A 10011-nucleotide genomic window follows, 5' to 3' on the forward strand; every position below is an offset into this window, starting at 1 on the left:
TTCTTAGATAGATACATATACATGTGTATCCTGGGTCTACTTTCTGATCGAGGCAGCGAACCAACCCTGGTTTTTTCTACTGAGGTTGTTGTGTGCCTATGGTATGATGAAAGCCGCATTCAGAAAATCTACCTTATTACTGAATTTTTGCATTCAGAAAACCTATCTCTGTGCATTATATGATGAATGTTGTTCAGAGAATGTATCTTTGTCATTCTCATCTGACTCTGGATATTCTTGCAGTATTTTTTTATGACAATCTATATCCTCACTGAAACAACTATACAGACAGATTTGAGAAAAAGTTTACTCTGATGCATATTGTTTATGTGGTTCAGCTATTTACACATCATTTCTCCAAGTGGGGACTGGAATTAAAGTTTTCTAATTTGAGAACCTTTGCACCAGATTCTTTGATGTACTTTTTGCTACTTGTTCTTGTTAGATATGTATGCATGTCTATCATGTGTCTACTTTCTGATCGAGGCAGCTAATCAACCCGGGTTTTGTACCGAGGTTAATTGTCTGCCTATGATATGATGAGAGCTGCACTCATAAATTCTACTCCTTACCTTGTTAATTTTGTGGCCCTGAAAATACATCTATGTCCATGATATGATGAATGTTGAGTTCAGAGAATGCAATCTTTCTCATTCTCATCTGCTGGAGCTTGTCATTTCAACTCTGGGTATTCTATCTTTCTTTTTAGAATAACAGGGATGGCTACCCGGCTCCATTGCAAGAAAGATGCCTGCATAGTCAGGTACAGCACACAAACAGTTCCTCCAGCTTACAACCAATGTTCAAAAGGAAAAGCAGAAAAAAGAACAACTGCAAGATGAAGACTATCCTGGAACACCCTCCAGCCAGATAATATAGCACATAACTCATCAAACTACCAGATAACATAGCTTCAAGTGTGGACACTAGGCTATTCTTGCAGCATTTTTTCATGTACTTGTAGATATCATTTTCCAGCATCCAATAGTCATCATTCTACAAGCGGTAGTAGTTGGGACCTTAATCCTAGGCTTGGAATCCGTTCGTTTTTCAGGACTTCTCAATCTCGAAATAGATCTTATTATAAACAAAAGGGTGATAAGTTCTTCGATAGCGCACGCGAAAGTGGACTTAAGGGATTTTAGAAGTCAAAACACCGAAGATGAACACGGAGGGCTATCACTAAAGTAAAATGCTGGATAAACACTTGGGGATGTTTCGCCTAACTGGCACTTGCGACATTCCCAAATATTTCTCGCTGAACAGTGCTCATACATCTGTATGTTACAAAAGAATACAGGAACAAAACTGTTACATCATCATCAGGAGCACAATCTGTGGTCATCTCTGTTAACAACACCGTATATATGCCTTGCAGCTTTTACCACGACGACGAGACGGTGAGGTACAGCAGAATGGTACAACAGCCACATGGACTCCCAAGTATGCATTGATTTCAGAAATCGGGACCTGTGGACCACAAGGAAATAGGATTTTTAGTCATTTGTAAGAGTTCAGAAGAAGCTGCAGGAAAACAAGTCATTTTCTACAGCAATATAGTGTATTGAAAAATCTCAACTAGGTGATGACAATGTTAGCGAATCGAGGTACAAAATATTTTCTAGCTCCAACTAAGTCTAGTAGAACACTAGTTCATTTGGCAAACGGATGAAAAGAAATTACCTGCAACTAAAACTGCGAGTTGCTGAGGAATGTGACCATGCATCGCGAGCTTTGAAACATTTTGTCGATCTTCTGCCAGACCTTGCTCTGGACGTCTAGAAGTTTCCTCACTTTCTCCTGTAGCGTCGAGTGGCGCCGTATTGTTTCACCATGTATCTGGTTCCAAGGAAGATGAAATATACTTTAAGCACCAACTCAATGGGTTTAAGATGGAAAATACTATCACATACCTTCAGAAACAATTTCAGAACAGCTTGAACAAACTCGAAGTTGTTCCTGCAGGAAAGCTCATGAATGAAGTAGTCCAGCAGCAATGAAATGGAATGGAGCTCGGGTCTTGGTTCCTCAGACTCTTCCACCTCGTCGTCATCTATTATCTGTAGCATCCGTAGTTCCATATCTAAGGATGACGGAGATAGGCCTTTTAGGTAGTCGGTGAACGCTGAATCTGCAAAACAGATTCCAAGGTCAGTGCTTACTATGACGAAGATTGCAGCTTCTTCATATAGTCTCATCAATAGACAGTGAGAACCAAAATATCTGATGTTTATTTACGCGTTTTGCTTGACTGAAGATACTAATAAATACTTACAGCTCTCAAGTTCTCCACAGGATTGTAACAACCGACTGAAGTGGGAGGAGAGATCGGCCATCTTTTTATGACCTATGTCCTCAGTAGTGCTGCCGTCTGTTTCTTTACTGGAAGGAGGCTCAAACAATATCTCCCCTGAAAGGGATGGAACTGAGGGCAAGAAAAATGGCGCCTGCTCAGGTTTCTTAGGTGGCTCGATCGGTTTGTTTCGAACCTAAAGACACAGAAATGTGACGATGAGCACTTCCAAGTCTAGTCGGGCTTACGCACAAAACAAAAATATTACTTAAATAAGTTCTTCCTTCAGACACAAATAAGTGTCCATTAGGACATTTACAGCCATCAAGTGATAGCAATGATCAGCACTTCCTACTGTAGTATTATATTTGTCAAACTTATAAATTTACAATATTACCAAGCATTTTTTAATAGAAACTTCATGCTTGAAATGTTCATCAAAATATTGTCAGCCACAGTTAAAGTAGTTCTTCTACACATGCTACTATATACACCGCCTAATTCTCTAACTCAAGGAACTTGCATAGTTATTGCAAGGTAACAGGATTCGTTACTTTGCAGCGGAAATTTTCAGGATCAAAACGGAGACAAAATACATTACCTTTATAATGTCAAGATTTGTCAAGCTTTGCCATTGACTCCTTGGGAGTAATGAGAGTGTGATCATATCTGGTATTTGATGATCCATTATGACAAAAGGTTTAATATTAGATTGATTTGAATCTTGTGATTTTTTAATGGGTTCTTCCTCCTCAGATCTTTCGGCTGACGAAACAGTTGGCAAAAGCACGTTCCGGACATGTTTACCACTTGCATAGCTATCAACATTTGTCAAAGGTGAGAACAAAGCTTGATTAACCCTGTCAAAATTATTAAGAGAAGTATGAGCTTTATATATGAGCTAAATAATAAATTGCAGAACAACAATAAATTACGTATGTTTGTTATCCATAATGGCAGAAGATTATGAAGTAGAAATATCTTGAGTTGCCTCTGCTTGCATTCAACTCTTTGCTTTTAGGAACATTCAACTTCATGGAAAGCAAAACTGTAAATGTGTATCCTTAAATTGACCTTATGAGGTATCCTGAGAAACTGTCCTCTGTGCATGAACAACATAAGGGCCACAATGAACATGTCGGAAAAGTTTACGTTTTTCAGAAGCTGTTCCATGTGGCAACCAGTCAGCAGCAACTCATAACTTAAACTATAAAACTACTTATATTGTCAATAGTCTTAAGCTCTATCATAGTTTTATCAACGGAGTGGAAATGAACATTTCAATAAAAAAAAGCATTGTCCAGTGAACTCATCTTTTTTAGATTGTGGGGGTAGTTGGTTGCTTGCATGCGTTTTTTTAGATTGTGGGGGTGGTTGGTTGGTTGCATGCGACGGTATGGAATTTGAGTTCATTATGTACATTGGTACAATGTGGACTGAAAGTGGTATTTATTTGCCTAAATGAGATGTGCCATGATTAGCACAAACTACACCAGCTTGGAAACTCATCTTATGATATTTTCCTGAAATATGAAGCTACCAAAGGTATGCAAATGCACAGGGTGAGAACAGGAAACAATGAAAGCCTACCAAAGATACACGCCATTTTGATCAACATGGGTGGTTGCCAGCACATCCATATTAGGAGACATAGAGACGGATGTTATAGATACATCAACGCGCATCGCATCTATCTGTCTTGCTAAACTGATATCCCATATTCTGAGCGTCCCATCCATACTAGACGAAATGAGCCATTTCCCATCCTCACTGAAACACAGATCAGTGATACGATCTGTATGTCCTTCAAATCTACGGACCATTTTCATTGATACTGTATCAAACAATACAAGCACCATATCATCTGCTACAGTAGCAAAAAGACCTGCCATAAAACAGCAACAAAAAAACTGTTAATCATCCATGTCATCCTACAAGGGAATAACAAAACATGTTGAATATTACCATTTGCCCGGTGATATGCAATCTTAGTTACAGATTTACCAACATTGAATTTGGATTTTAGCTTGCAACTCTTAAAATCCCAGACCTGCAGGAGACAAGTCAATATCTGAGTAATGCAATCACAGTTTAAATAAATTGCAGCTGAAGTGCAACAGCGTCATCAAACCTTAATATCCCCACGGTATCCAGCACTAATCAGAGATCCATTTGTTGCATCACAGGCTAATCCAACAACTTCACCTTCATGTGCACATTGCAATGACAGAGAGCCATCAATGTAACTACCACGACTAATCCCAGATTGAAGGTTAAATTTTTCGATCCAACCACCTTCAGTGCCCAAGATAGTAAAATTACCACATGCACTTATAGTACAAGCCTGACAAAAAAGAAAAGGAATTTCTTAAAGAAGAGGTAGGGAGATACTTCTATCATTTAACAGCTGAGTCTTGTTAGTCCCAAGAAAGCTTGTTTTGATTAGCCCATGGTGAGAATTCAATACATTCTTGTAGTATACGGTCAAACATTCAGATTACAAAAACAAGCATTACCTTAATCAGTGACTCAGTCTCTGACGATGGTGTAAGAATATGTTCGCCTATAACAAAGTTCTGAAGACGCCATACATATGCCTTTGAAGTATCCGTGTGGCATGTAACAACATTACACCAATCACGTGCACGTATCTCAGCTGAACAGCAGTTGATTCCATTGGTAAATAAGCAATTTTATCTAAAAAAGATAACAGTTTCTGGTTTCTTTTCAACACTAGCAAAGGTGCACAGAATACTGGTAAGTGGTTTATTATGTGTTAACATGGAAATAGGTATGCCCTTTGCACCAAGTATAAATAGTAAAGATTGAAGGTTATCATGGTTTACTACTTTAGAAGAAATTACACAGATAGAAAAGCAGAAGAACATGATATGAACTTTAATATTGCAAGGACCGGAGAATTACCACAATCAAATGCAATAACTGGTTTTAGCTTTATCTCTTCCTCCTGCAGAGAAGAAGAAAATGTCAAAATCTCAACAAGGAAATGATGAAACGGAAGGCGATAAAGGAATAGTAACAAAAAATTCACCTTTACTCTAAGCTTTTTCGCTCTTTTTGCCACATGCCGCTGAGAAAGCTCTCTGCTTTGTTGATCCTGTCAAAAAAAGTGTTACTTCAATAGGATTAAAAAAACAGCAAACATAAACTCATTTTGCTCGAAAAGGAAAAAACAACCTGAGAAGAAGACAAACATGCAGGAATTCAGGTTAAAGACGAGTGTGCGGCGTGAAGTGGACACTCTTACTTCAATAGCATTTTGAGATGACAAAAAAGTGCAGGAAATGATAACAGGTGTGCCAGTGTGCAGCTGTAAAAATTAATGTTACAAAGGTTATGAATTACCTGAACAACTGAGAAGAGACGGAAGGCACGGTCTTGACCAGCGGATAAGATGAATTTTCCATTGCCATAGAATCTAACAACAAAATAGGCTGACTCACTAAAACACAAGCGAAACAAAAGTACAGACGCAACAAACTTGGAGGGCATTAGTTACCTTATGCACCGAGGTGGAGCGCTATGTCCACTTCGAAATCGTAACAGACGAGCATCTCCTTCATTATTATCAAATATCCACATCTGGCATGCAGTATATTAGATTACTAAGTTTCAAATGTAAAACCGAAATTAAGGTGTTGTGGCTAATTTAATCTCATTGTCAAAGCAAAGTATTCTCACACCAGTATTGATTTTGTTTTTCTTGGCTGATTTTGTTACTTATTAACCGGCCGCAAAGCTCGATTCTAGGAGGAACCTTATATGCTCCCGCCAAATAAGGCAATGTGGTATAAATAGAAAAAAGGGAGATGGTGTTCTATGTAACAGGCTAAGCGGTCAGGCAACATGCAGCAGCTTTTGACCTTCATATGTCACAGCTCAAGAGCTAATAAGATACAAAGGTTTTGTCCCTCACTACCAAATTACCAATAATGTGAAAAAAGAAGACAAGAAAACAGCACTTACTTTTATTGAATTATCAGCTGCTGAGCTCATCAAAATAGGTTCATTGGCAAAGAAATGAAGTGATACAATAGAACCATCATGGGCCTCCCTAATCACAGAGTGCAGCCTTCTCTTCTCAAGATTCCAAATGCTAATAACACCCGAGGAACCTCCAGATGCTAGAAGGGGTTGCCCATCTGGCAGACAAAGTAAATTTGAGAAAATAGCACTTAAGCTTGACATGTAGAAGCGTGAAAATGTGTATTATTAAAATAAAACAATGCACCTCCTTATTTCAAACAGGGAGAGTCAAAGCTATATATAACCATGAAAAACACCTTGGTGGCAGTAATGTATCTACTGACTGGTCATAAAATTTAGCTCTGTATCCGTATTTCCACAATAAACTACACAGGCTCTAGAATTTTATTCAAGCATACCAAATATCATCGTTATTTAGTTTGAACTAGTACGCAAATCAGTAAAGGTTTCATTGACAAGTCAAATCTCCAAAAACTCATATAAAGAAAATTCATAAAGCCAAAAAGAATGTGTCAGCTACATTTTCTGAACTGGATCTCCGAATTAACGAATTTGCATCATAAATACGATATAATCATAATCACAAACCAAACTTGAGGACTTGAATAAACCAGGATTTGTTTGGGAATTTCATTACTGTCACAGGATGAGCAAACGTGAATTATAGAAGGTTGTACTGTATATCGTGTCAGACAAAATCACCTGTTCGAAATGACAGGGCAGTTACATCACCCCGAATTTCATGGTTGAAAGACATCAACTCTTCATCATATCGTATATTGTGAACATGAATAGATCCATCGGCGCAACCGACTGCAACCATATCCAGAGCAGGTGAAGAAACACAACAACGTACTGATGAATCCCAACCCTTAAAATCATATACTTTTTTCTTTGTGCTGATATTCCACAGCTGCAAGGGTCCTTCTTCACTACCAATAATGACCTGATGTACCAATGATAAACAGACTTGTCAACAAACACAAAATTCAGAAAGCAAACTATCTCCAAAGAAATCAATAATTGCAGGCACCTTATTTAGGTAAGTATCCGGATGCATAATGCAGGTTGGAGTAAACTTGTCTCCCAGTGATATGTTTCCAACAGGCTCACTGCTTGGTTTAGCTCCTCTGAAGGCCCAGATAAATAAATCACCTTTAATATCTGCACTGAGAATGTATTCTCCAAACAGGTACAGCATGTTGACCTTTTCTTCATGTTTAGTAAAGGTAACCACCTGATTTTTGAAGAGAAAACGTAAACATGAAGGCCGCAATACTTCAATAGTAGTTGATGGACATGATATAGTGGGGTCTGGATAAAGAGCAGATACTTTGCTCCTGGGTGCATTTGGTCCCAGGGTTTCTTTTTCAAACAAGAATTTGCAAATTTGCAGAAGCATGAAAAAGTTATATATGTAGATCGTGGTACGATTGATGTGTCCACTTGCAAAAAATGTACATTCGTGTGCTGTAAAAACAAGGAAGAGGAGCTAATATAGAAACTAAAAGTGCCCACAATTTATCTTTGTTTGTATAACCACACAATCAAACATGTTGTTTCGCAGAACATTACAAGTGCACCTATTATTCCACAATCAACATCTGGTTTCACAAGAGATCTACAAGTACATCTGAGACAACGGCATTTTCTGGTCAGGAACGCAATTTTGGAAGTCTGGAATAAGTAGCCAATAATCATTTCATTCACCAGGCACCACACACTTAGGGTTGATACACTAATTCAGCTATCCTAAACACAGCAATTCCCTTACCAGATCGGTCCGTTTGAAAACCGCGATGTCGCTTCCGTATGCAGCAAATGTGTATTCCTTGAAGGATGCCAGAGCGCGGATCTTCTTGGGCAGTTGAGGTCCTTAAATGGCAAAGAAAGTTCACGCACCATGAGCGGGAGAGGGAAAAAAAACACTGAACATAAGAAACCGAGATACTGAATAGCAGGCTCACCGGCAAGGACCAAAGTGAGCTTGGCACACTGCAAAACAAAAAGAGAAAACGGCGTGATTAATCATACCACAAAATGGAAGTCGGCTGCATCAGAGTTACTCCTATATGTAAAGCCGTCGGAAACAACAGAAGACAGACAGGTGCAGTAAGACAGGTTTATATGAAGACAAAGCTCGACCGTAGGCGCAAGTCACATTAAGCCCGGTGTGGCGAGCAACCAGCAGGAACTCAGCGCTGAAATCCGCATGAGCCCCAAATGGAAGCTAATAACATCGCTGCCTCTAGTATACCAACCCTAAATACTGACGGAGAAGCGAGCAGTAGGCTCCTGCGAGCTCCCTGGCTATGACACTAGTCCAGTACGGTGGGCGGGGCGAGGGAGACGAGAGGGCGGGTTGGTGGAGGCGGCGGGTTTGCTTACGTTGTAGACGTGGAAGGCCTTGCCGACGCTGACGGTGACGAAGGTCTCGGTGCCGAGGCGCTGCAGGGAGAAGGGCACGCCGCCGGTGGTGATGTACCCGATCGCGCGGAACGGCTCCCACGTCTATGGCTTCTCTGGTCTGGAGCGGGGCGGGAGGATGCGCCGGCGGCGAGGGTTTTAGAGGGGGTTTGGGGCGGCGGCGCGAGGAGGAAGGGGGAGCAAAGGGTGAGGGAGGCCGCGGTAGGTCAGTCAGTTTGGGTGGTTTTGTTTGGGCCATGTGGTGGGTTGGTTGGGTGACTTGGGTCCAGCTTCCCTTCCCCCGGTCCGGTCCATCGGTGTTTTGGGCCAGACCCGACTGTATACAAGTATCGCAACAAGTTCTTGTGCTTTTTCTCCTAAAAAGAAGTCTTCTGTTTTTTCTCCTAAAATAAGTTCTTCTGCTTAAAAAAAACATTTTTATGATCTAACACACACACCCTCCCTCACACATGATGAGTTTATTTTTGGCCAAGATGTATCTCGTTCATGGAAAGCAATACCCATCCGCTAGCACTACCCTCTTTCTCTCCGGCTGCACCAATACTACCCGGCTATACCAAGTTGCACACTTCCAAAGGGATTTAGCCCAGCTATTGTCCGACATGAGATCATCCTAGAATTCTGGAACAAGGGTGCACCGGCGAAAGATCGGTGGTGATCTCGTCACCGTGCAATTTGGGTGTCTAGGTGATTGGAACACGCCTATGAATGAGTATGATGGATTTAGTAATGTGAGGTTAGTGCTTCTTGATAAGAGGGTCGTTTGGGCTAGGGTCTTGAAGGTACCAGGCAACTTCTTGAACTCGGCATAGTTAATGGTGTCTACCGAATCATTGGCAGGTTCTGGAGGCTCAAGTTCAACTTTCGACAGATTTGTGTTGGTGAGTTTGTCTGTCTAACGATGATTCTTGATGTCAATAAGAAGTTGAATAGATTTGTGTTGATCACCAAGAGTCAGAAGAAGAAATACTATCAGGTGCAAGTGGAGAAGCTCCCGGGTTTTTTGTCTTTTGTTGCTTGTGGAGCACTGGTACTAGGAGTCCGTCACCGAAGAACATGGTATTGATGAGGGTATTTAACACCGATATTTTCCTTGAGTTTAACCTTGACATTCTTTGGATTATACTACTAATTGTTACCATTTTAGGTTGTTTTCCATTGTTTCACTTTCTGTAGGATTTTTAGGTGCATGATATCTCCCTGGGACAAAGAAGAACTGGGAGCGAATTTCACTTGGAGGAGGGGAGAAATCTGAGAGGGATTGGACCGAGCCATTGACAATG

General features: G+C 40.4%; 1 protein-coding gene across 1 annotated transcript; it reads right to left on the reverse strand.

Moving 5' to 3' along the window:
* Positions 1–1163: 1163 nt before the first annotated feature.
* On the reverse strand, positions 1164–9538 carry LOC125530100 (U3 small nucleolar RNA-associated protein 21 homolog). The gene is made up of 20 exons (XM_048694492.1): positions 9515–9538; positions 8690–8812; positions 8269–8296; positions 8076–8176; positions 7335–7538; positions 7004–7247; positions 6281–6456; positions 5814–5896; positions 5660–5732; positions 5346–5411; positions 5219–5261; positions 4810–4949; positions 4425–4637; positions 4259–4343; positions 3884–4178; positions 2895–3153; positions 2276–2489; positions 1914–2131; positions 1684–1839; positions 1164–1470 (listed from the first exon to the last, which is right to left on the reverse strand). The coding sequence occupies exons 1-19, from the start codon at positions 9536–9538 to the stop codon at positions 1690–1692; spliced, it is 2739 nt and encodes a 912-aa protein (XP_048550449.1). The 3' UTR covers positions 1164–1470; positions 1684–1689.
* Between the last annotated feature and the right edge of the window lie 473 nt (positions 9539–10011).

This window comes from Triticum urartu, unplaced genomic scaffold (assembly GCF_003073215.2).
Source record: "Triticum urartu cultivar G1812 unplaced genomic scaffold, Tu2.1 TuUngrouped_contig_6069, whole genome shotgun sequence".
In the NCBI taxonomy this organism is placed as follows: Eukaryota; Viridiplantae; Streptophyta; class Magnoliopsida; order Poales; family Poaceae; genus Triticum; species Triticum urartu.